Source organism: Chlorocebus sabaeus, chromosome 15 (genome assembly GCF_047675955.1).
Source record: "Chlorocebus sabaeus isolate Y175 chromosome 15, mChlSab1.0.hap1, whole genome shotgun sequence".
NCBI lineage: Eukaryota > Metazoa > Chordata > Mammalia > Primates > Cercopithecidae > Chlorocebus > Chlorocebus sabaeus.
In genome coordinates, this window is record NC_132918.1 from 19380071 (window position 1) to 19407889 (window position 27819).

At 37.9% G+C, this 27819-nt stretch overlaps 1 protein-coding gene across 5 annotated transcripts in view; it reads right to left on the reverse strand.

Annotated features, from left to right (window-relative positions):
- Nucleotides 1-558: 558 nt before the first annotated feature.
- Nucleotides 559-27819, reverse strand: part of SKIL (SKI like proto-oncogene) — a 37215-nt gene continuing 9954 nt past the window's right edge. For 3 of the 5 annotated variants that reach the window (XM_007972116.3, XM_007972118.3, XM_007972117.3), the window contains exons 3-7: nucleotides 13654-13751; nucleotides 10536-10768; nucleotides 6737-6978; nucleotides 5932-6156; nucleotides 559-4942 (exon numbers count right to left, since the gene is read on the reverse strand). In XM_007972116.3, the coding sequence (XP_007970307.1) occupies nucleotides 4784-4942; nucleotides 5932-6156; nucleotides 6737-6978; nucleotides 10536-10768; nucleotides 13654-13751 (957 nt within the window). In that variant the 3' untranslated portion in view covers nucleotides 559-4783. The remainder of the gene's footprint in view (nucleotides 4943-5931; nucleotides 6157-6736; nucleotides 6979-10535; nucleotides 10769-13653; nucleotides 13752-27819) is intronic. The other 2 variants (XM_073023466.1, XM_007972119.3) reach the window with 2 other exon arrangements.

Consider the following 27819-nt stretch of genomic DNA (forward strand, 5'->3'; position numbering starts at 1 on the left):
AACTTATACCAGGGATTTAGTAAGGATGGTGAAAAAAAGGTTAAAGTCTAAAAATCATTAAAGAAAATAATCACATAATGCTGGTATTTTCATCACCCGAAATATTGCATAAAATTTCCTATTCTACAATAAAACAGGTTTTTCAAGTTAGTGTGTAATGAATAATAGACTTTTTCTTTTGAGACAATTTCGCTCATCACCCAGGCTGGAGTGCAATGGCACGATCTCAGCTCACTGCAACCTCTGCCTCCTGGGTTCAAGCGATTCTCATGCCTCAGCCTCCCAAGTAGCTGGGATTACAAGCATGAGTCACTGCGCCCGGCTAATTTTGTATTTTTATAGCCAGCGTTTCACCATGTTGGCCAGGATGGTCTCAAACTCCTCACCTCAGGTAATCCGCCCGCCTTGGCCTCCCAAAGTGCTGGGATTACAGGCATGAGCCACCGCGCGCAGGCTACGAATAATAGACTTTAAAGGAACAAAGGAGAAAAGGTCAATCTTAGGGAACAAGAAAGTTAAGCTCACACACAATACTGAAATAACTTGAATCAAATTTAATTGGCATTAAAAGTTTTTATTTAGAATTTGATCCACAATCTATACAAGTTATTTACAAGGCATGAAAATGGAAAACAGCACAAAATACAATTGAGGTATAAGCTCAGAGCACAGTATGTCATGTTTCAATAAATATAATTCAAAATTTGTAAACTAGGTGACCAGATACATGAGTCTTATTTTTAGTAAAACCATATAAAATATTTATTTCACGTGAGGTAGAGGACAGTTTTTCTGTGTCATGTAATGCAACCAACCACAGCAACTTTTAACTGTAAAACTGTACATCATTGGCAAATTTTTAAATTTAATTATGGTCAATGTAGTCAATTATTTGTTTCAACAGTTGCAGAACAGATATTTCATTTACTGCCTTCACAGATTAGAAATTCAAAAATAATTTAAGACTACTATGTTGGCTTAAAATTATCAGGATAAACAAATATTTCTAACAGGATAGTTAAAAACAAGCAAAATTTTATTTCTCATAAACTAATTCCTCAAAAGATGTCCTACATTTAGCAACTGTTTTCTAGGACATGTTTACTAGAACTACTTTAAGTATGCTGTGCTTTCTTTTCAAGTGAGGTATCTATATTGAGGAAAAAAGTCTTATAAATTCCTTTATATTAAACTAATTTAATATACTTTTGTTTCCTGGGTTGAATTTTAAAATTTTTTTTTTTTACATTTGATCACTTTCTAAATCAAAAATTGTAGCACTATGTAAGACATTTAATTCTATTACTAAATAGGCTCCAAACTACATTATACAGTTTAGAAGCCATTTCAATGAAAGGATTTACCCCAAAAAAAAAAAAAAAAAAAAAAAACTGTCCTTTTAAACGAAATGCAATATAAAATACTCATATGTTTTTCTTCCAAAAGTGGAAATGCTTAAGTACCCTATACTAGAAAAAAAAAAAAAATAGGCTGTTTATTCAATTCCACAATGTATAATACAGCAGTTATATGTCCCTTATTGCTGACAGCTTCGATAAAAACTATTAACAAGTAGTTCCAAGCACAGAAATACATGGACAGTATGAGCACAATTTTTCTTTATATTAATTTTTAATCTCCTATCATGTGGATTAAATGCATAAAGGGCAAATAAAAATGAGGAATCTTCCCTAAGTAATCAAAACATATGTCTTATTGAAAAGAAAATTTTAGAAGCTGATTAAAACCCTTCAGCACTAGCTTTGCAATAAATTTTGGAGAAATACCTTGACACATCTTATAGTACTTGAGTTTCCTTATAACTTTACTTTCCTTCAAACAGAAGCTACCTATGTGCAAATAAACTGATTGTTCTGTCAGGACTTCTAAAAGATATGGATAGCCCACAAATATATACTTTATTTCACCTACTTTAATAGCTGCTTTACAATTCACTATGTACAAATGATTTTATATCTTAACTGGTAATATATTAAATATGTTATAAAATTAGTTCAAGAAGCATAAAACACCCTCTCATGAACACAGAAATTCAAGCAAAAGAATATGCTTAAACAAAAACTAAAGCACACAGCAAACGTAAATTGTTGGTCAAATCTTTTCATAGTGTTATAAGTTACATTTGTGAAATTTAGAGCAGTTGAAGAGCTTCCTCAATAACAGCAAGAGGTTTTACATTTATTACCTTTATAGAGTAGCTACACTTTTCTCATACAGTTTAGACTACAGAAACTATCACCACCCAAATTAAACATCACCCAAGCTAATATTCTTTCTTCCTTCTAAAGATGAGCTAGCAAAACTTTTTATTAGGCTGTCCTTTTAACGCAGCTTTTTAGAGTAAACATTTTTACATTTTTCCCAAAAAGAATTATTTTTTGAAGTCTGAGGAAAAATCTGCTTGCCTAGTGAATTTGGCACACAAAAACTAACAACAAATCAAACTTTAAGCTAGCAACCAACACACAAAATAAGCATGCAAAGAATAGAGTAAGTTTTATATGGGTATTTTAGCCGAGGCCACTTATAAGGTATTACAAAATCTCTATATTGTTTTCAAGCTATGTGGTGCAGTTTAAAGTTACTTTTAACAATAATACGTATATTTACAATTGACTTAAAAAACTATTTTCAAGGAAGTTAGACACCTATGGCACATCAACACATCTTCTGAAAAATGAAGACTATACAACGTCATGTGGCAAATTTTCATTATGTGAAGGACTAGAAAAAATATTTCTTTACTCAATTCTGAATTACCAGTTCATAATAATTTAATGGTGTTTAAGCACTGCTTAAAATTTTCAAATAACGTATTTCAAGGATTAAGCAATTTATTTTAGAAGTTTTGGGTTGAAACAAATTATTTTATCATTTTCTAGGTAACATAAAGCAGAAAGGTTCCAAGTGAATTAGAAATATAAATGAAATTATAGGTGTTTGAGTTTGTCTTCCAAAAAGCTGAGCTGTGACACGAATAATTCAAAATTAAAATAAAACTATATCATAAATAACTGATTTTTCTTTCTCCAGATCTAAATAGATTGTATTGGCAGAATACGTCATTTTAAATATTTGTTTCTGCATGTCATTTTAGTATTTGTTCCTCCTTGAGAAGATTCCAAGAATCAACAAATTAAATTAGTCTTAATATAGCAAAATTTAAATGGAAAACTGAAAATACACATTTAGGTCATACTCAGTTAATAAATTACATTTGGGGAAGTACAAAATTCTTTTTGGATATGTACTATTAAGCAAAATATGAAAATAACTGGTTAAATGACAACCTAGTGATTTCTTTCTACACCGTTAGATTATCTATTTTCTGTGCTGGAAATAGAGTATAACCTTAACCCTAGCTAATTTATTTTAAAATAAATACAGCTCGCTGAAGTAATTCATACATAGTACCTTATAAGAGAACATGAAAAACATGTATTATCCCATAAAATCCATGGGGTAATAATGTCAATTAATAATAGTTTCAGGAAACTTCCTTTAAAAACAGATCTAAGAATTTTACCTAATATATTTTAAGCCAAGAATTAACAAATATGAAATTTGCCATTAGAGAATGACAGACTTTTCTGTGCAAAAAAAAAGTGCAGAAGATGTTTTCCCTCCCGAAACTATGGAATTCCTTTATCTTCTAAAACTTATCTAAAATCTTTTAGTAGCAGATAACTAAACTGTCCTATATGCACCTATCATGTACTATCAGTTGACTGTAAATTCCTGATTTTTATATTAAGTAGTAACTGAAAATGGTCCATTCGTGCAAATTTTGGTATGACTTAACATTTAAACATACAAAAGTCCAAAATAACCTTCAAGGTGTTTAACATTTTACAACTTAAAGGAAAACAAGTCCATTATATAAATTTCAGTAAGACTCATAACTACATATAAAAACTATACAGGAGGATTATGGATTGTATAGAAACTGATATACAACAATGGTATCAGTTTTTCTCAAGAACATTAATATTTTCACACCATTATTAACAACACAAAGTTCAGAAATTATTTTATTTTTGAAAAGTTGCTGCTTAAAAAAAAATCTAAATATAACCACATTTAAACTGAAAAACAAACTACAACTGCTTCTTCTGTTTAGCAGCAGTGCATAATAACACATTATTCTTCCCCACTGTGCTCATGGGGTATGCTATAACCTCAATAAAATTTCTCCTAGGATACACATGAAAAAGAAGAGAACTGGTGGAAATTCATTCCACAATCTGAACCAAATAAAAGTAAATTTGATGTATGTTAATGAATATACTGTATCAACTTAGAAAAATCGTGTTAATGAGAAAAGGGGAGATTCAACTCCTTGAGTAGCTCTATATACTTAAAATATAAAGCCACATTGTATCTAAAATTGAGTCTGAAATATGGATAACAAAATTGACCACAGTTATTTTCCATCACATACTGCAGCTTTTAAAAAGTACGCAATTGTTAAGTTTGCATTAGAAATATAAGCAGATTACCTACTAGTTGAAACCATATGGTATTGTTACTAAGCTGGTTTTTTTAAAAAAAGTACAAAGAAACATACATTTTCATTCATTTGGAAAATGTAAAAATTTAAGTACTAATATATAATCTCTTCACTTTCTCTGATCTACAAATGGATAGAATGCCTAGTTATCTTCATGCAGATAAGTTCTTCAGAATTCAATTACCAAAGCAAGCAACAAACAAACAAAAAAAAACTTGTCAATAATACACAGATGAATCTCTTTAACAGTTTCTATTCTTTAGCAGTCTTTGATGATTTCAGAATTTGCAGCTTTAGCTCTTTTATCATCATCTCTAACTTCTGTCTTGCTTCCCGTTCCTGTCTGAGTTCATCTTGGAGTTCTTGCCTATCGGCCTCAGCATGGTCCAATCTCTGTCTCAGTTCTGCCAACTATGTGATTTAAAAGGCGATGTCAATTTTAATTGTTTTGTTTTTCCACTTAATCCTATCATAGAAAATACCTATTTTCAAATTACTTCTTACAAAATGAACTATTTCATGTACACTAAATCCATTAAGCATCTAATACTATTAATTTGACATCTGACAGGACATTAAGTTTAAGAAAAAGCAAAGGAACGAGAGGAAGGAACATGTCCACTATGGTCATTATGCCCTATACTTTACTATATGGCTCATCACAGCCTGCTCATGTTAGTTATTTGTTCATGTTCCTTAAATTGTGAGATTCTATTAACAAAAGAGAATTGTTTATTTTTGCTCCAGTGCTTTTGAACATAATAGGCAACAGTTCCTGTTTGTTAATTTGCAGATTTGAAAGCTCATATACTACATTAAAATAATATAACATATGATATTCAGAGGGCTAGAGATTACCAATTTAGGAACTAAACTGCAGTAACCTAATAAAAGTTTAAACTAATAAAAGCAACAAATACCAAAATAATCATCTTGGACAATACAGCATAAAGCTATGTTTACCAGAATTATCTATTTTGAAATCTAGCTTAGTAAACTGAGCTTGACAAAAAGTAATTCCTTTATTAGAGAAGTAACAGTGGCTGAGCGCAGTGGCTCACGTCTGTAATTCCAGCACTTTAGGAGGCTGAGGCGGGCGGATCACGAGGCCAGCAGTTTGAGACCAGCCTGACTAACATGGTGAAACCCGATCTCTACTAAAAAATACAAAAATTAGCCAGGCATAGTGTCGCAAGCCTGTAATCACAGCTACAATCAGGAGGCTGAGGCAGGAGAACTGCTTGAACCCGGGAGGCGGAGGTGGTGGGGAGCTGAGATCACGCCACTGCACTCCAGCCTGGGCGACAGAGCGAGACTCAGTCTCAAAAAGAAAAAAAAGAGAAGTAACAGTTTCCATTTCCATGCTGAAAGGGCACCATTATACAAACAGTAATTCTTACCTGTCCTGCATATTCAGCCTCTTTGTCTTTTTCTAAATTTGAGTCACAGGTACATTTTTGCTTCATTATCTGCTCCAATTTTTTCTCTAAGTCTTTCTGTTCAACATAAAATTCTTCCATTCTTTGAGCATGTTCATTCTGCAAAGATTCAAGTTCTTTCTGTAAATTCTGCTGTTCTTCAGTGAGTTCCTTCATAGATTTTGAACTACTCAACATTTTTACTTCCTGTAATGTAAACAATCACAATACAATTTTTACTTTATTTTCATCATCTTAAAATTTTCAGTTCTGGAAAATACAGCACAGAAAATACCTAAAATTCAGCTATCATTACCAGTTCTATATAGAGGTAATTATTTTTAAAAACTATTTTCTCAAAAAATTTTAAAGTATATTAAAATTGCTTATCAGTGTAAAACAATAATCTTAAGTACATTTGTAGCATCTCATCTTGACTTTTCTTACTAAGCATATACGGGGGCACTGGGCACGATGTCTCACACCTGTAATCCCAGCACTTTGGGAGGCCGAGGCTGGTGGATCACAAGGTCAAAAGTTAGAGCCTGGCCAACATCGCCAACATGGAGAAACTCCATCTCTACTAAGAATACAAAATTTAGCCAGGCATGGTGACATGTGCCTCTAATCCCAGCTACTTGGAAGGCTAAGGCAGAAGAACTGCTTGAACCTGGGAGGCGGAGGTTACGGTGAGCTGAGATCGTGACACTGCACTCCATCCTGGGTGACAGAGCAATATACAAAAGTATCCTTTCATAATGGACTATCATTTAGATAACAACTTTACCATCTGAAGTTGTTGCTTCTTTTGCAAAATCAAGTTTAGTTTTTCCTGTTGTTTTAAATAAGTTCTCATTACATCTTCCATGATTTTTCCCTTATCATCCTCACAAATGACATCTTTCACAAGAAGAGGAGAGGAAGCAGCAGCAACAAGGCCAATTCCCACTTGGTTTATGTCTCTGACTAATTTGCAAGTGGCAGACTCAGATTTCCTTTTACTTGTAGAATTATTTGAGATTGATGCATCTTTGAGAGAAAAAAATCAAGTAACAAAGTATGAATATCGCTCCATTAAAAAATCACCAGAACAATCCATAAATGAAAATTTTAAAACATTTCATTTATAAATTAGACTAAAACAAATAAAATAGGAATAAATTTAACAAAAGTAGTGCAAGTACAATTACAACTACAAAACATCACTAAAAGAAATTTAAGACCTAAATATATGGAAAGACATCCCAAATTCATGGACTGGAATTTAATATTGTTAAGACAGTAACAGTCTCCACATTGATCTACTTATTCAGTGCAATCCCTATCAAAATCCCCACTGGATTTTTTGCAGAAATTGACAAGCAGATTCTAAAATTCATATGGAAATGCAGCAAACCCGAAATAGATAAAACTATCTTGAAAAAGAATAACAAAGTTGAAAGACTCACAATTCCCAATTTGAAAGTTTACTACAGAAATCAAGATTGTGTAGTATGACTTAAGGATAGACATACAGATCACTAGAACAGAATTCAGAGTCCAGAAATTTAAAAAACTAATACTTTACAAGGCAATTGTTGTTGACAAAGTGCCAAAGCAATTCAATCAGGAAAGAATAATCTTTTCAACATACAGACAACTATATCCACATGCAAAAGAAAAGGTTGGACCTTACACTGTATACAAAAATAAATTAACTCTAAATTAATCAAAGACCTAAATGTAAGAGCTACAACCCTTAAATATAAATTTCTTGGCTGGGTGTGGTGGCTCACGCCTATAATCCCAGCACTTTGGGAGGCCGAGGCAGGTGGATTACCTGAGGTCAGGAGTTCGCCACCAGCCTGACCAACATGGTAAAACCCTGCCTCTACTAAAAATACAAAAAAAATTAGCCGGGCATGGTGGGGTGCACCTGTAATCCCAGCTACTCGGAAGGCTGAGACAGAAAAATTGCTTGAACCCAGGAGGTGGAGGTTGCAGTGAGCTGAGATCGCACCACTGTACTCCAGCCTGGGCAACAGAGCAAGAGTCAGTCTCAAAAATAAATAAATATAAATTCCTTGGAATTGGGATTAGGCAATAGTCTTAGATATGATACCTAAAACAAGAAAAAAATAGATAAATTGGATATAATAAAAATGTAAAACTTTTGTGCTTCAAAGAACACTAACACAGCCAAGCACGGTGGCTCACACCCTGTAATCTCAACACTTTGGGAGGCTGAGGCAGGTGGATCGCTTGAGCTCACGAGTTTGAGACCAGCCTCAAAATGGCAAAACTCCAACTCCACCAAAAATACAAAAATTAGCTGAGCATGGTGGTACATCCCTGTAGTCCCAGCTATTTGGGAGGCTGAGGTGAAAGGATGGATTGAGCCCAGGAGGTAGAGGCTGCAGTGAGCAGAGCTGGGTGATACAGCCAGACTTTGTCTCAGGAAAAAAAAACACACACACACACACACAAAAGAACACTAATAAGAAAGTAAAAAGAAAACACCATGGTAAATCAAATATTTGATAAGGATCTAGTATCCAGAATATATACAGAACTATTACAACTCAATAGTAAAAAGACAACCTAGTTTTAAAACAGCCAAAATATCTGAATAGACATTTTCCCAAAGATATGCAATGTCCAAGAAAAACATGAAAAGATACTCAATATCATCATTCACTGAGAAACTGCAAATTACAACCATGAGATACCACTTCACAACCACTAGGATGGCTATATTCAAAAGACAATAACAAGCATTGACAAAGATATGCAAAAGTTGAAACTCCCAAGCTACCACAGGAATGTAAAATGGTGCACCTGTTTTAGAAAAGTCTGGCAGTCCCTCAGAACGTTAAAGGTAATTACCACATGACCTAGCAATTTCACTCCTAAACATATACCAAAAAAACCTGAAAATACAGTCCCACACTTAAACTGCTACACAAGTGTTTACAGCAGGATTATTCATAATTTCCAAAAAGTAGAGCCACTGCAAATGTCCACCAACTGATGAAGGGATAAACAAAACGTGGTATATCCACATAATCGAATCTTATCAGGCCATGAAAAGAAGTCCTGGTACATACAACAACATGGACTATGAAAACATTATCCTTAATGAAAGAAGCATAAGCTTTTCGGTCAGACATGAAAAGCCACATGTTGTACAATTCCTTTTATAATGAAATGTCCAGAATAAGCAAATCCATAAAGATAAGACAATTAGATTAGTGGTTGCCAGAGGCTTCAAGAAAGGGAGAATCAGGGTGTGACTCCTAATGGATTACAGGGTTAATTTTTGGAGTGATGAAAATATCATGGGCCGAGGCGGGTGGATCACCTAAGGTCAGGAGTTCAAGACCAGCCTGACAAATATGGCGAAAACCCTGTCTCTACTAATAATACAAAACAATTATCCAGGCGTGGTGATGCACGCCTGTAATCCCAGCTACTCGGAGAGCTGAGGCAGGAGAACAGCTTGAACCCAGGAGAGAGAAGTTGCAGTGAGCCGAAATCACTCCATTGCACTCCAGCCTGGGCGACAAGAGTGAAACTCTTCTCTCAAGCCAAAAAAAAAAAAAAAAACCCCAAGAATCTCAATTCTCTATAAAAAATTAAATAAATAGAGGACCCTCCAACTGTTCCAAGGCAGCTAAAGTAACTGTCACACTGCCTAATCACTAAGCAAAGCTGTGCTGCTATATGGATGGTAACACAGGCAATATCTGCGGACATGTCTCATTTAATCCACAGTATTTTAAAAGGCATGGTAAGTAGCCAGCTATTTTTTTCTTTTAAACGACCAGCCAATATTCCACATTTATGCCCCTAGAGCTTTCAATCCTTGCTTTATTCCATAACTAAGTTTCCCTGAGTTCTATACCTAACTACTCTTACTTACGTGTACTTCTTAGTATTAGTTAAATGCTGTCTCAGTTCATGGCAAATTAGAAAGAAAAATAAAGGTTGGGTGTGGTGGCTCACACCTGTAATCCCAACACTTTGAGAGGCCAAGGCAGAAGGATCACTTGAGCCCAGGAGTTCAAGACCAGCTTGAGCAGCATAGCAAGATCCATCTCTACAAAAAAAAATTAAATTAAATTAGCCAGGCACAGCGGTGTGTGCCTCTGGTCCCAGCTACTAGGGAGGCTGAGGTGGGAGGATCACTTGAGCCAAAAGGTTGAGGCTGCAGTGAGCCATGATCTCGCCACTGCACTCCAGCCTAGGCAACAGAGAAAGACTCTGTCACAAAAAAAGAAAAAAAAAGGAAAGAAAAACAAGGATCTCCTGAAGACTGACAGCAAATAAAAGGTAGGAAAGGAAAAAAATTCAGATCAAAATAACTTGCAGTCTGAGGCCAGGTAGCCTATCTGTATCTATCTCAGTCTCCTGAGCTATCACCACGCTAGAAAAGTATAGCAACTGAGATTAAAATAAATCACCCAGAGTTTTGAAGGGTAGCATTTTTAAAGGTAAAAGCTCTAATTATCTGAAAATTTAGCTTAAACAAAAAGTCTGTTTGAAAATGCTGAATAAATGTGTTCATTAGATATTTAATTTTAGAAACATAATCTCTGAATACTTACCTAAACGGCTACATAATTCTCTACTTGTTTTTAAATCCATTTTCTCCTGTTCCTCAAGTGAGACATCTGGATAAGACACTGTTTTTTGAAGTTTACAACTACTGTGAGCCTTCTCTGACTGTCTTGATATGGACTTACTTGACTCTGTCTTTGTGAGCTCTTTAGACTGGGATACAGCAGAAGTAAGCGATACATTTGGGGCAACCACTTTATCACACATGTATAAGTAGTAGCTGAAAACAAAAGCAAAACAAGACATATATTACATATTATGATTAAGTAAAAATCAAATATGTAACATGCATTTCTGTGGTTAAACTTTTTTTTTTAACCAAAACAGACAATATTACAACTCAGAAAATAAAGGTCACAGTAAATAATTCTTAGGAAAAAAATCAGCACTTTAGGCATTACAAACAAAATTATAAGGGATTTTTTGTTAGTCTGCAAGTAACCCAGGCTGGAGTGTAGTGGTGTGATCATGGCTCACTGTAACCTCTAACTCCTGGGCTCAAGCAATCCTCCCGCCTTAGCATCCCAGGTAGCTGGGAAGACACATCCCCATTTTTTTTTTTAGAGATGGTGTCTTCCTAGGCTGCCAAGTTGGCCTTGAACTCCTGGGCTCAAGTGATACCCTCCCATCTCTAACTCCCAAAGCACTAGTATTACAGGCATAAGCAACCATAACCAGCTTGCAAGTAATTTCGTGGGTTTTTTTTTTTTTCTTCTTGGCAAGTAATTTCTAAGCACTAAAAAGATACTCAGAAAGAAAATCACAGGCTCTTCTCCTTCCCTCAGAACCACCCCAGAACTATAAGCATTAAGCACTTTATACATCTGTGTAACAACTCTGAGCAGGTAAGTTTTACTCCAGAAAGAGAATCATCTGTAACTACTTTGGAGGACTTTATCTTGCCCACCACCCTTCTAAACAGGGAATCTTGGCTCTTTGCTTTGGTGAGGCTGCTTCAGTTGCAGACTGCAAGGTTATGGACTGATTCACAAGAGGCTCAATGAGGAGCTCCCAGGGCTCTTCTTATATACCTCAGAGACAGAATATGTACTCTGAATGCCACCCAGCTACTGGGCAGTTCTTATATCAAACCCCACTGAGCAATCTTCTTAAAATGCTTCACTACTTTCTATTCACTTGAGAAAATGGCAATAATATATTATGCAAAACTAAGATGGAAGAGATTACCAATTTTGATCAAAACTCACATAAAATTGCCCAGTAGACACATCTGAGAAGCTCGTGGAACAAATTTCAGCTACATATTTGTACCTATATTCTGAGTAACACTTAGCAAAAAGATGCAACCATTTAAGACTTGACACTCCATCCCCTGAACTCCAGACAATCTCCTCTTATATTTCATTTTCTTTGTACATGACATCTATATTGTTCCCCTTTGTTAATAACATACATTTTTGAGCCAAAATCTCAGTTTTCTGACAGGACAAGAAAACCGACAGGTTTAATAGTGCTCAAAAGACTTACTGCAAATACAACAGGTAAAGTAGTGATTGTACAAACGTAAATAAGACTCGGTCTCTTTGTCACCATGCTTGGAGGGAATACAGATTTACACTAGTAGATAAAAATCTAGGACTCAACAAGAAAAACTTAAAATCTAGGGTGCACATTTACTGAAAAAGTAAAACTCTGATTTTGAGAAGTGTGGTTATTAAGAAAGCTCTAAGTTTCAAAAGAATTTCTTTTTAAAATATCAAAGTTGCAGGCCGGGTGCAGGGGCTCATGCTTGTAATCCCAGCACTTTGGGAGGCTGACACAGGTGGATCATTTGAGGTCAGGCGTTCGAGACCAGCCTGGCCCACATGGTGAAACCTCGTCTGTACTAAAAATACAAAAATTAGCTGGGTGTAGTGGCGGGTGCCTGTAATCCCAGGTACTCAGGAGGCTGAAGCAGGAGAATTGCTTGAATCTGGGAGGCGGAGGTTGCAGTGAGCCGAGCTCGCACCATTGCACTCCAGCCTGGGCAACAGAGCAAGACCCCGTCTCAAAAAAAAAAAAAAGTTGAAGTCGCAGCTGGGCACGGTGGCTCACACCTATAATCCTAGCAATACTTTGGGAGGCCAACGGCAACAGATTACTTGAGGTCAGGAGTTCAAAAACCAGCCTGGTGAACATGGTGAAACTCCGTCTGTACTAAAAATACAAAAAAATTAGCCAGAAGTGGCGGCTGACGCTCAGGCTCAGCTACAGGATGCCATGGCAGAAGAATTGCTTGAACCTGGGAGGTGGAGGTTGCAGTGGACCAAGATCCTGCCACTGTACTCCAGTCTGGGTGACACAGTGAGACTTTGTCTCAAAAAAAAAAAAAAAAAAAAATCAAAGTTGCACACCAAACTCTTGAAGAGTTGGTTTACCTCTTGAAGAAAAGTAAGAAATTAAAGAACTTTCATTTTTTACTTGAGGGCAAAAAGAAAATGACCTATTTCTAGAAAACACATAGAAATACATAGTAAAGGTTATTTAAAATATTCAGTGCAATTTATAATTAATTTCATTTTAGATTCTTTCTTTGAATTTTTTCTAGTAAGAGAGACTAAACACAATTTGTCTACAATTTCCCTATAATGATAAATGAAACAAAAAAATACATTAAATACCAACGGACTTATTTAAAAATAATTTGGAATTTTCAAAGATAATCTATGATTAACAAGAAAGCCTGCAAATAAAGAAATAAATTCCTGGTCAGGCGCAGTGGCTCATGCCTACAATCCCTGCACTTTGGCAGGCTGAGGCAGGCAGATCACCTGAGGTCAGGAGGTCGAGACCAGCCTGGCCAACATTGTGAAACCCCGTCTATACTAAAAATACAAAAATTAGTTGGGCGTGGTGGTGTGAGCCTGTACTCCCAGCTACCTGGGAGGCTGAGGCAGGAGAATCGCTTGATCCCAGGAGGTGGAGGTTGCAGTGAGCCGAGATTGCGCCATTGCACTCCAGCCTGGGTAACAGAACAAGACTCCATCTCAAAATAAATAAATAAATTAATTAATTAATTAATTCCCATGTCCTAGAATAGTGCGTGGTATACAGTTGCTAAATGAAGAAATGAATGAACGAACAAACAAATAAATACCAACTTACCTGGGGTGTAAAAATGAATGTGTCTGAGAAACATGGTCACCTTCCTGCTTTATAACAGGATACCATGACTGTAATTCCATTCCTGATGGTGCATCTGTCTGCAGAAAAACATGGAAGCGAAACATTTATTGAAGTTTAACCTGTGAAGGTTAATTTTATGTGTCAACCTGACTGGGCCACTGAGTAAAGACAAGTAACATTATTTAGGAGTCATCATGCCAGGCACAGTGGTTCACACCTGTATTCCCGGCACTTTGGGAGGCAGAGTGGGGAAAATCCCATGAGCCCTGGAGTCAGCCTGGGCAACATAGGGAGACCCAGTCTCTTAAAAAAAAAAAAAAAAAAAATTAGCCAGGTGAGGTGGTATACACCTGTGGTCCCAGCTACTTGGGAGGCTGAGGTGGGAGAACCCCTTGAGCCCAGGAAGTTGAGGCTTGCAGTGAACCGTTATTGCACCACTTCACTCTATCCTGGGCAACAGAGTGAGACCCTGTCTCAAGGGTCATCTTCCAATAAGGCAGTCTTCCCTTGAAGAAGCCTGATTGATCATCTGAAACTCAGAAACACCCACATAAACTATCCCATCACAAGAACAGTTTCAGTACGCATGTTAATGTGGAGTGCCAGAAATGATTCCATCAAATTTCATACTTATGAAATCTATTTTATTTATTTATTTTGTTTTGTTTTTGAGACAGAGTCTTGCTTTATCACCCACGCTGGAGAGCAGTGGCGAGAACTCAGCTCACTGCAACCTCCACCTCTCGGGTTCAACTGATTCTCTGCGTCAGTCTCCTGAGTAGCTGGGATTACAGGTGCCCACCACCATGCCCAGCTAATTTTTGTATTCTTAGTAGAGATGGGGTTTCACCATGTTGGCCAGACTGGTCTCAAACTCCTGACCTCGGTGATCCCCACTCCTTAGCCTCTCAAAGTGCTGAGATTACAGGCATTAGCCACTGAGCCCAGTTGGAAATCCATTTTAAATAACAGAACTCTGTAAAGGTACAGCACTGGAAAATTCTGATTCTTTTTTTTTTTTTTTTTTTTTTGTGAGACGGAGTCTTGTTCTGTCACCGCCGGATCTCAGCTCACTGCAAGCTCCTCCTTCAGGTTTACGCCATTCTCCTGCCTCAGCCTCCCGAGTAGCTGGGACTACAGGTGCCCGGCACCTCGCCCGGCTAGTTTTTTGTATTTTTTAGTAGAGATGGGGTTTCACCATGTTAGCCAGGATGGTCTCGATCTCCTGACCTCGTGATCCACCCGTCTCGGCCTCCCAAAGTGCTGGGATTACAGGCTTGAGCCACCGCGCCCGGCCAAAAATTCTGATTCTTATTCCTGTGCTACAGTCAGCTAGATTATACCCCAGCCCTACAGTATTTGTTAGCATATTAGCTATAGATACCATTCTACAGCAATACTTTGCCAAATTAAATCCAAAACCACATTGTTTGCTAACACTTGTCATGAAACCATATTTCCTAATAAATATAAAACGCATTTTTTAATGCTTAAGGATGAACTATAACTAAAAATAAAGAAAAATAAGGAGAAAGGTAACTGGCAACTTAATGAACATCTACCTGCTGAGAACTTTACACATCATTCTTAATTCTACCAAATATCTCCCCCTTAAGTAGGTATCATTCCCATTTTACAGGTGAGAAAACAACTGAGGTGCAGAAATTGAAGAGGGGCCGGGTTCGGTGGCTCACACCTGTAATCCCAGCACTGTGGGAGGCTGAGGTGGGTGGATCACCTGAGGTCAGGAGTTCGAGACCAGCCTGGCCAACATGGCAAAACCCTGTCTCTACTAAAAATGCAAAACTTAACTGGGCGTGGTGGTGCAGCCCCTGTAATCCCAGCTACTCGGGAGGCTAAGGTGGGAAAACTCTTTGATTCCAGGAAGCGGAGGCTGCAGTGAGCCAAGATTGCACTGCTGCACTCCAGCCTGGGCGACACAGTGAGACCCCATCTCAAAAAATAAATAAAATAAAATAAAAATACAAAAAATTGGCCAGGCATGGTGGCACATGCCTGTAATGCCAGCTACTCAGGAGGCTGAGACAGGAGAATCACTTGAACACAGGAGATGGAGGTTGCAGTAAGCCAAGATAATGCCACTGCACTCCAGCCTGTGCTACAGAGCAAGAATTGTCTCAAAAAAACAAAGGAAAACAAAAAAAGAAATTGAAGGGAAAAAAAGAATAAACGACCTGTGGTTACGAACTTCTCCCTTATTTTGGTTTGCTTTATTTACACTTTGTCCTCCCTTCATCCCCCACATATTTCCTATTATACGAAATTACCTTGCTCTTGTGGGAAAACGATACTTAAAAGAGGAGGCAAGACTCACTGGTGAGGGAAAGGGGAAAGAAAAGGAGAGCTGAGAGGTGGCATGGTTAAGGAGACCAACAAAAATAGGAAGTTAACAGACAAAACCAGGAAAGTGAGGGAGAATGAGATTAGGAATGAGTTAACCAAGGAATAAGACAAAAATGAGAGCAGGATATTTCTCTAAACCCTGCCTTTAATAGGCTCCACGGCTGGGCACGGTGGCTCATGCCTGTAATCCCAGCATTTTGGGAGGCCCAGGAGGGATCACCTGAGGTCAGGAGCTCAAAACCAGCTTGGCCAACATAGCGAAACCCAGTTTCTACTAAAAATACAAAAATTAGCTGGATGTAGTGGCGCACACTTGTAATCCCAGTTATTTGGGAGGCTGAGGCAGGAGAATCACTTGAACCCAGGAGGCGGAGGTTGCAGTGAGCCAAGATTGCACCACCGCACTCCAGCCTGGGCAACAGAGCCAGACCCCATCTCAAGATAGAAAAAAAAGAGGCTCCAATTCCGGCCAAGTGCGGCAGCTCACCTCTGCAACCCAGCACTTTGGGAGGCTGAGGGGGGAGGATCATCTAAAGTCAGGAGTTCAAGACCAGCCTGGACAACATGGAGAAATGCCATTTCTACAAAAATTAGCCAGACATCGTGGCAAGTGCCTGTAATCCCAGCTACTTGAGTGGCTGAGACAGGAGAATCACTTGAATCCGGGAAGCAGAGGTTGCAGTGAGCTGAGTTCGCGCCGCTGCACTCCAGCCTGGGTGACAGAGCAAGACTCTATCTCAAAACAAAAAAAAAAAGAGGGTCCAATTCCCAATTCCTTCTCTATGGGGAATGACAACTTCATTCAGTAATGAATAAAACCACACACAATGGAAAGCCACTAAACACCAACAAATTAGGAAAGTAGGAAAGTTGTTTTGCCTGATGTCCCAATATTCCAGTTTGGAACCAAGAAACTAAAGGACTGGAAACAGATCTCTGGATGTTAAGCAGTAATGATTAAAACAAAATCAACTCTAAACTGTCCAAACTCTGGTTTGATTACTGAGATCCTACTAATGGAGGAAACCAATGAGAATGAAGAAACCTGAGAGAGACCTGACAAGTAACCCACTGCCCTTAACAGGCTAAAAACAGAAAGGAAATAGTTCTTAGAACATATATCTTAAAATATGATCAGTCAGGAGATGATTTAGGGCCAATTAAAAGACAAAAATAGGCCGGGCACAGTGGCTCACGCCTGTAATCCCAGCACTTTGAACTTTAGGAAGCTGAGGCAGGCGGATCACGAGGTCAGGAGTTCAAGACCAGCCTGGCCAATATAGTGAAATCCTATCTCTACTAAAAATACAAAAATTAGCCGGGTGTGGTGGCACGCACCTGTAGTCCCAGCTACTCAGGAGGCTGAGACAGGAGAATCGCTTGAACCCGGGAGGTGGAGGTTGCAGTGAGCCAAGACGGCGCCATTGTACTCCAGCTTGGGTGACAGAGCAAGGCTCTATCTCAAAAAAAAAAAAAAAAGACAAAAATATGTATGTGGAAGATCTTTATTTTTGTTAAGAATTATTGAGCAAGCCACGTGCGGTGGCTCATGCCTGTAATCCCAGCACTTCGGCAGGCTGAGGCGGGCAGATCACGAGGTCAGGAGATCGAGACCATCCTGGCTAACACGGTGAAACCCCGTGTCTACTAAAAAAAAAAAAATACAAAAAATTAGCCGGGCGTGGTGGCGGGCGCCTGTAGTCCCAGCTACTCCAGAGGATGAGGCAGGAGAATGGCGTGAACCCAGGAGGCGGAGCTTGCAGTGAGCTGAGATCGCGCCACTGCACTCCAGCCTGGGCGACAGAACAAGACTCCGCCTCAAAAAAAAAAGAATTATTGAGCAATGAATTTGAAAGACTAACTAAAGATCTCAAAATTACAGGGAAAAAACTAATATTTTTAAAGGATTTAAGAGCTGAATATTCAGTGAGGATCTCTACACTATATGTAAATGTGGAATTTAAAAAAAAAAAAAAAAAAAAACCCCAGGCACAGTGGCTCATGCCTATAATCCCAGCACTTTGGGAGGACAGGAGAATCAACTGAACCCAGAAGCAGAGGTTGCAGTGAGCTGAGATCGCACCACTGCACTCCAGCCTGGGCAACAAAGTGCAACTCCATCTCAAAAAAAGGAAAAAAGAAAAAACAAAACCTCACATTTTGAACTAATATTCAGAATCTGGGCACATTCAACTGCCTATTTATAAAATAAACCAATCACTTATTTATATAGTTTCTCAGCCTATAGCTTAGTTATAACAGTAAATTAGAAAGACAACTGACTTTAGGCAACAGAAATACTAAATGATAGATGCTAAGTGACAGTTAACAGCCCAAGGAGAGAAGAAAATTACAAGATGCAAACACAAAAACTGCTTCAAAAAGCAAGATAATCTGAGTAAAGGCTTTAGCATAGACCGGGGCAAATAATTTAATATATCTCAATTGTCCCCTACCGCAATTCAACAAAGTATGATAATTAATGTTTAAGAATCTTGAGTTGGCCAGGCGCAATGGCTCACATCTGTGATATTACCTAGCACTTTGGGAGGCCAAAGCAGGCAGATTGCTTGAGCTCAGGTGTGTGAGACTGGCCTGGACGACATGGCGAAACCCCATCTCTAATAATAATACAAAAATTAGCCAGGCAAGGTGGTATGTGCCTGTAGTCCCAGCTACTTGGGAGGCTAAGGCAGGAGAATCACCTGAGGCCAGGAGACAGAGTTTGCAGTGAGCTGAGATTGTACCATGGCACTTCAGCCTGCGTGACAGAGCCAGACCCTGTCTTGTTAAAAAAAAAAACAAAAAAAAAAAGGAAAAAAAAAAAGTCTTGAGTCAACATGACATAGCTAAATTATGTTCTATATACCACTTAGATTCAAAACTTTTTCAGGCATTTTACAATTCATGAAAACAGCTTTTTGAAAAAAACACAATGCTGGCCGGGCGCAGTGCTCACGCCGTAATCCCAGCACTTTGGGAGGCCGAGATGGGCGGATCACGAGGTCAGGAGATCGAGACCATCCTGGCTAACACGGTGAAACCGTCTCTACTAAAAACACAAAAAATTAGCCGGTCTGGTGGCGGGCACCTATAAGTCCCAGCTACTCGGAAGGCTGAGGCAGGAAGGCAGGAAAACGGCGTGAACCCAGGAGGCGGAGCTTGCAGTGAGCCGAGATCTCACCACTGCACTCCAGCCTGGTCGACAGAATGAAACTCCATCTCAAAAAAAAAAAAAAAAAAAAAAATCAGCTTGAATTAAATGAGAATTTCTTTTCTAGACATCATTTGTTAGAAAACAAAAAAAGCTCCTCTTTAAATAAGTGTTATACCTGAAACAATTCTAGATGTACTGCCCAAGAAATCAATTGTTTCCAGATTTTTAAAATTAAAACTACTAAAATTGGCCCTACCCAGTGTCACACCTATAGACCCGGAATTTTAGGAGGCCAACGCACAAGGATTGCTTGAGTCCAGGAGTTCGAAACCAGCCTGGACAACATAGAGAGACCGCATCTCCACACAAAAAAATTTGTTTTTAATTGGCCAGGTGTGGTGATGCATGCCTGTAGTCTCAGCTACTCAGGGCACTGAGGTAGGAGAATCAGTTGAAGCTGGCAGGTGTGAGTTGCAGTGAGCTATGATCCTGCCACTGCACTGCAGCCTAGGCAACAGTGTGGGACCTTGTCTCAAAAAAAGAAAAAGAAAAAATATATAAAATTACTAAAATTGATTTGCATATTTAAAAGTTTTTCCTATAATGAATACTGGAATCGCAAATCTTCAGTATATCAAGCAAATTCTAAATTTGTTCAAAGACCTTGACTTGAAATCTGACTCAATTTTGATCATTAAGTTCCTTTCAAAATACTATAGTTTGATTTTTAAGAGTAAGTTTTATCTTTACTCATGAGCCAAACCTAGCATCTATTTATTTCTGTGTCTCTAAACTTCAGGTGCCACCTTAAATAATTACTAGCACATTCCTTTATTTTTAAACAGTCATCCCTCTTAGTTCCTATTCTTTATTTCCTAGTCTTGACTAACCCAGTAAGAGTCAGACTAGAGCTTCTAAGGAATATTAAAAATCACCTAGCATAGTCCCCTAGCCAATGTCTGAATTCCCTATTTAAAATCCCTGTTAAGTGGCTATGCAACCTCTGCTTAAACAGCAGCTTGAGGTCAAGAACCAGCCTTACCTTTGTATTTTTAATACCTAGCACTATATGCCTAGCATGTAGTAGGGACTCAATAGATACTTGTTGAATGAATTCTGAATGACAGTGCAGCTCATTAATTCCCAAGGTAGCCTTTTACAAGGTTATTCTGCTACCACAAAACTCCTGGTCTCTTTCACATTTGATATCTTTCTACTCCACGAAGCACCAAGGAAGCCCAACAGTTTCTAAGCTGCATTTTATCAGAGATATAAATTAAACAATACAAATGATGGGGAAACGCACAACACTAACCATGATAAAATGTTGCAAGCTAATTTTACCTAATATGCTGTGGTAAGCCATAAACACATTTATAACAAATTATCCTAACTGTATGTTAAAAACGATTAAGAAAAGCACAATGTTTATGATACAACAAAACATTCAGAAGCATGCCAGATTTTCTCATCTATTCTGCATTTGTGTCAACATACAAATTAGGTTTTCAAAAAAAGAACAATATAATGAAATGGCTCAGCAGTAATGCTACTAATCAGGAATAAAAATTAGATACCAAATTATGAGTATCTACTGTCTGGTATCTTACCTTTCAACATGGGGATCATTTATTTTTGTGTGCATTTAAATATTAAAATAAAATACATATTACTTGCCAAAGAAGTGGATCATTTAGCAGCTTAAGTTAGAGCCTTAATATTTCAAAATGCTCTTATCACCCACTTTCCCCATCATTATTTACCCCAAAATGAACAGACAGCATCCTCATTTCAAACGCATAAGCAAAATTTCAGACACATTAATTTCATTCCCAAGGTTCTTTCTTAGGTCATAAAACTCCAAATAATGTCTATGAATGCACAATTTAAACAATTCCAAAATATACAGTAAAAGAATTAATATAAGTAAAAACTAGGAAACATTTCATGAAAGTTTCTCTAAATTTCTGCACCTTTCTATGGTTATTCTGTATACACGATCCTTTGATAATCAGATTTCCTAATGAAGAACCACTGTATTTTAGTGATCCAATGCTAATTAGTCTCACAATGAAAAACAATTTAGAGAGCTTGATTTAATTTACAAAAACTCCTTGTCACTACTTTCTAAATACAAAAGCAATTCCACCCACTCAGCATTATTCAGGTATAAATATTCAAATTTGTACCCAATAAAAAACGGTTTAAAATTCCTAGACTTTTTCCCCCCTTGAGACAGGGTCTTGCTCTGAGGTACAGAGGTATAATTATAGCTCACTGCATCCTCCAACTCCTGGGCTCAAGGGATCCTCATGCCTCAGCCTCCCAGGTAGTTAGGACTATTGTCACGTGCCACTAAGCCTGGCTAATTTTTTTTACTTATTTTTGTAGAGACGGGGGTTGCACCATGTTGCCTAAGCTGGAACTTATTTTCAATAATAAATCTTGCTTTTAGGTGGCACTCTAATTTTTAATTACAGCATCAGATTAATATTTTGATCTTTAATTCAGTCCTAATGACAAACACTAATGAACTAAAAAAATCAAGATAATGCCTCAAAACACTAGTGGGAGTTCCAAAATTCCAACAAAAATCAGAATTAAGCCTTGTGAAAAATATATGGGCCGGAAGGCCCATATATTTTTGAGAGGCTGAGGTGGGAGGACCACCTGAGGTCAGAAGTTTGAGACCAGCCTGGCCAACATGGTGAAACCCCGTCTCTACTAAAAATATAAAATTAGCCGGGCGTAAAGGCCGGGCGCGGTGGCTCACACCTGTAATCCCAGCACTTTGGGAGGCCGAGGCGGGCAGATCACGAGGTCAGGAGATCGAGACCATACTGGCTAACATGGCGAAACCCCGTCTCTACTAAAAATACAAAAAAATTAGCCAGGCGTGGTGGCATGCGCCTGTAGTCCCAGCTGTTCGGGAGGCTGAGGCAGGAGAACGGCGTGAACCCAGGAGGCGGAGCTTGCAGTGAGCCGAGATCACACCACTGCACTCCAGCCTGGGTGACAGAGCAAGACTCTGTCTCAAAAAAAAAAAAAAAAAAGTAAATAAAATAAAATACAATAAAATAAGCCAGGCATGGTGGCGTATGCCTGTAATCCCAGCTACTTAGGAGGCTGAGGCAGAAGATTCGCTTGAACCCAGGACGTGGAGGATGTAGTGAGCCGAGATCACGCCACTGCACTCCAGCCTGGGCGACATAGCAAGACTATCTAAAAAACAAAAATAAATACAAAAATAGCCAGGTGTGGTGATGCATGCCTGTAGTCCCAGCTACTAGGGGCGCTGGGACAAGAGAATGACTTGAACCCAGGAGGTGGAGGTTGTGGAGGTTGTCGAGGTTGCCATGAGCCGAGATGGCACCACCGAACTCACACCTGGGAGACAGAGTGAGACTGTCTCAAAAAAAAAAAAAAAAAAAAAAAGGGGAAAATTATTTCTAAAAACAGAATTTTTACAGTGCTGTAAGTGATAAAGATTAATTTTTAAATTTGTGTTCATAAGACAGAAGCAGTAGTATAGATTGGTAAATTTAACAGTCTATCTCCCTAATGGCATATTCACACAAGAAATAAAATATAATGCATATGAAATGCACATTACTTTGTTCTGACCCAAAATAAATCATTAGCAACCTTACTAAACACATGACTGGATACACAGGAAGTGAATATACCTCATCAGGGTCTTTTTGCTGTATACAATACTAAGACATTCAAGTGGTCAATAAACGATTTCAGAAGTATAAAGACACCCTACCAGATAGCTGCCAACAACTCTTACTGAAAGAAACGGAATCCCAAGCCAGGCGCAGTGGCTCAAGCCTGTAATCCCAGCACTTTGGGAGGCCGAGACGGGCGGATCATGAGGTCAGGAGATGGAGACCATACTGGCTAACACGGTGAAACCCCGTCTCTACTAAAAAATACAAAAAACTAGCCGGGCGAGGTGGCGGGTGCCTGTAGTCCCAGCTACTCGGGAGGCTGAGGCAGGAGAATGGCATAAACCCGGGAGGCGGAGCTTGCAGTGAGCTGAGATCCGGCCACTGCACTCCACCCTGGGTGACAGAGCGAGACTCCGTCTCAAAAAAAAAAAAAAAAAAAAAGAGAAACAGAATCCCTTAGGACAGTCTCAGGTTTCCTTAATACTTCCAACGTGTTGTGAATGAGTGTTTCAACAACTGAGACAGAATAGTGTTACAAGGTAGCAAATAGCTACTTAGAGATTTTAAGGCTTAGTCTCAGGCCTCATTTCACCATAACCAATAGAATTGATCAAATTAATGCAAAACTGGGACAGTATGATCTAAGCACCTGCACTAAACTGATCAAAAACAGATCGTCAGGAGTCACAGCAATGGCTCCTATTTCCACAGGCTGAAAAATCATACCACCTACCTCACAAAGCCAATTTTAGGTTTGAGATACTTAATGCTCACAGAAAATGCAAAGGCTCAAGTTCTTATAACACTTTTGCAACTATTATTTTGAGTTCATTATGGAAACAAAGCCATGCAAAGTTGGTAGTATAACATCCCCTTTACAACTTGAAGGAAGAGAAATACACTGATAAAAATCCTGTTAATCCCGTAACATTTTATACTGAAGGTCTATGATGCCCAATAATTTAATACTGCAACTACATGGAAATCTCAGTGTCATACACTATTTTCCACTGAAATATTTGTTACCAAACATTTTAATCTGTATAATTCTAAGGCTTTACTTTTCTATCTCATTTTAGCATATATGTTTGACAATTTACAGTCCTGGATTATTCTGGCCTTCAAATAATGTAAACTAGCAATATCAAAATAGAGATTGATTAATCTTACTATGTGCAATCCTCTATTTTCCATTTTATTCTACTTCAGGTTTTTATGTTTTTTAATGCTGGTGACCCCACTAAATTGATTTCATGACCCTCCTGGCGGTTTTCAGTTGAGTTTCCCAGGAGAATTTAAAATGCCCCAAGGCATCCTTTGTATGTAATGAATTACCTTCCCTCCAGTACATTTAGAATGGTACCAGTATCATCATCGGGAAAAATGACAAAACCAACACTCAATTCATTTTCTGTAGTGCTTAAATCTCCCCTTACGGAACGCGACTTGAGATGGCTACACGAATAACAAATTGCAGTTTGAAAACACTGCTCTAAATGAACTGTCTTAAAATTAGTCCAAAAGTATTATTCCAGTAACTACTCCTTTTGTTTTTCTTTTTCTTTTTTTGAGACAGAGTCTCACTCTGTTGCCCAGGCTGAAGTGCAGTGGCACGGTCTCTGCTCATTGCAATCTCCAACTCCTGGGTTCAAGCAATTATCCTGCCTCAGCCTCCCAAGTAGCTCTAATTACAGGCGTGTGTCACCATGCCCAGCTAATTTTTTTTTTAATTTTTAGTAGACATGGGGTTTCACCATGTTGGCCAGGCTGGTCTCGAACTCCTGACTTCAAATCATCTGTCTGCCTTGGCCTCCCAAAGCACTGGGATTACAGGCATTAGCCACAGCACCAGGCCTACCACTCCTTTATTAATACTTATGCACTCTAGAGATGCTTTCGCACAGTTACAATTACATATGCAAGTGAATAAATTTCAGAGGCAGTTATCACATGGTACAATTATGAGGAAATTGTATTTTCCTCTTTGTACTATTTTAGTATTTACTACAATGGGCCTATATTGCTTTCATAACCACACAAAAAAATTAACATAGAATATAAAAAGCATAAAAGTCTTAAATAATCTGTATTAAGGGTTTTTTTTTGTTTTTTTGTTTTTTGTTTTTTGTTTTTAGAAAAAACAGAGTCTTGCTCTGTTGCCCAAGCTTGGAGTGCAGTGGTGCCATCACAGCTCACTGCAGTCTCAACCTCCCCAACTCAAGCGATACTCCCATCTCAGCCCCACAAGTAGTTGGGACTACAAGCATGCCCCACCAAGTCCAGCTAATTGTTTTTATCTTCTGTAAAGACAGGGTCAAACTATGTTACCCAAACTTTTAGTAAGTTTTGTAAGCTTTTTAATTCCTTGTTCCCATAAAAAATGCAAAATATGTACTTTTAATGCCATTTGAAATGTCAAAATAAATTCAGTATCACAAATAAAAACGAAATGTTGCTTTGTTTTAAAACTAAACCTGTTTCCCTCTTCGAGAATCACTGGTAACTTTATAGGGCCACTTAGACTTCACTGTTATCCAAACCTTTATTAGGCATCCACCACATTCTAGATTTGAAGACTACAAGATGAACTCCTACTCCGGGGGGGCCTCTATCTAGTCTTTACATTATGTAGTTCTGTGATCCACTCTTAAGTCTAGAAGTCATGAAATCAAAAGGACTCGAACTAATTTTATATCTTTCCTATTCATTCCTCTTTCTGCCTAATATAATGAGTTAGTGATTGAAGCAAACCACATCTTAAAACAAGACGCACTGTTTATATATTCTTTTGCTTTCTAGAGTCTAATAACATCCTTATTTTATGTAATATGAATCCTAGTAGAATAAAATTCTATATGTGAACAAAATGCAGATTCAAGTTATTACCAAAGCTATTCTCAAAGAAGTTCTACCCCTTTACTAGGAACAGGAACAGAGTTCTGGCTCCACAATCACTCCCAGAATTCTAAAGGGATTAAAATTAGCCCAATTCGCCAGGTGCAGTGGCTCATGCCTGTAATCCCAGCACTTTGGGAGGCCCAGACAGGCAGATCACCTGAGGTAAGGAGTTCGAGATCAGCCTGACCAACATGGTGAAACCACGTCTCCACAAAAAATACAAAAATTAGCCAGCCATGGTGGCACATGCCTGTAATTCCAGCTACTGGGGAGGCTGAGGCATGAGAATCGCTTGAACCCAGGAGGCAGAGGTTGCAGTGAGCCAAGATTGCGCCACTGCACTCCAGCCTGAGCTATAAGAGCAAAACTCCGTATCAAAAAAAAAACATTAGCCCAATTCTTGATTACTTCTTTGGTTTCCCAGTGGCATAAATGATAACATATGCACAGCTATGAGAAAACTACTGGCTGACTATGATGATCCAGGCCTACTGTGAAAACACGGCGATCTCTTTTTTGTTTTTCTTCTTTAAAGTTTCTAAGTTTTTTCCCATTTCTCAAACAAAAAGGATAAATTTCTAACTTTTAAAAATTATATGCTAACAATTCTATTTTTTAATAATAAAAATAAATATATACTCTATTTCCTAAACCACAGGGGGCACTATTTGCAAAGCCACTCTAGAGATTTCAAAAAAAAAAAAAAAAAATGTCAGGGATAGGGAGGGGCCACATATCCTGTTACTAACAGAATGAGCTCCAAAAACTTGATTACTCTGAAGTTATTATAAAAGTCATTTTATAAAAGCCGAGAAAGGCACTAAACAAACCCTTATCCTATCTAAGCAGGTCTGTGTTGGTTTCCATCATTCAAAATCCCAATGTGGTATCAACCGAATAATTGCAATGGGCACTATCTCCAATCAATGTACCTTTTTGGGTCACAAATCTAAAATAATGAAATAATTCAGAAAATGCTTCTATTATGAAAAAAAATTGTTTCACACTTTCTTCTTGCACACTTCATTTTAGTAAGCTAACAAATATCCAACTAGTATAATTACTGTGTACAAAAAAACTATAAATGAGATACATTTGAACCCAATACTCAGTTATCTTATTTGTCTCAGAAATATAATTCTAGATAAGAAAATGTTTGAGGAAAGGAGGACTCCTCAAATACATAATATTTCAATAGCAGTTTGAAATACCACCCTACATTTCTGCAGTAAAGGCTCTTAACTTCCAAAATGCTCATTCTCTTGTTTGATGAGTTATAGTAACAGTTTATGTGTAAACTGTATAGGTTTAAAGGTTAAGCCATCTTTAAAAGAAAATCTAAATATTCTAAAATATAGTTTAGTGTTTATTATTTTTCAAAAATCTATTCAGTTAAAAAAAGAAAATTTAATTCAGTGCCTTTGACATGCCAGGCTTTGAATTCAGTTCCAAAAAAAATAGAAAAAATGCTCTCTAAACTAGTGGGAAGAGTTACTAATTTTAGAAAGTTAGACAAAAGTATTCACACTGGTCCCTCATGAGCACAAATACTTCATTTGACTCTCACCTTATCCCCACTTGATCAAAAATTTTGCTAATCGCAAAATGTAATCTATATCACTGGGGTAGCAAATCACCATCAAATCCACCACAATGATTACTGGATCACATTCTGTCCCAACCCAACTCTTTGTAGTTGTCCATTCTACTGTTCCTTATCTCATTTAGGTGTATACTGACAAATACACTGCATAACACAAGTATAATTAAAAGCTTGCAAAAGGGGAAAAATATTTTGTACTATTATTACTCCAATGATCTCTACAGAAACGAAGAACTGAAACGAAAAAGCAAAATTAACCTCTGAAATGGCTAATATGCTTTCAGGGAAAAAAAAATTTTAAGTTGCTATCTTTAGATCATCTATTTGTATCATAGGTAATCTATAGAGTTCCCCCCCGAAGTATATTAAAAACTAAAATATTTTACTTACCTAAGAGTAGTCCAGTCTAAATGTTAAACGTTTAAATTTTAGCTGGGCGCGGTGGCTCA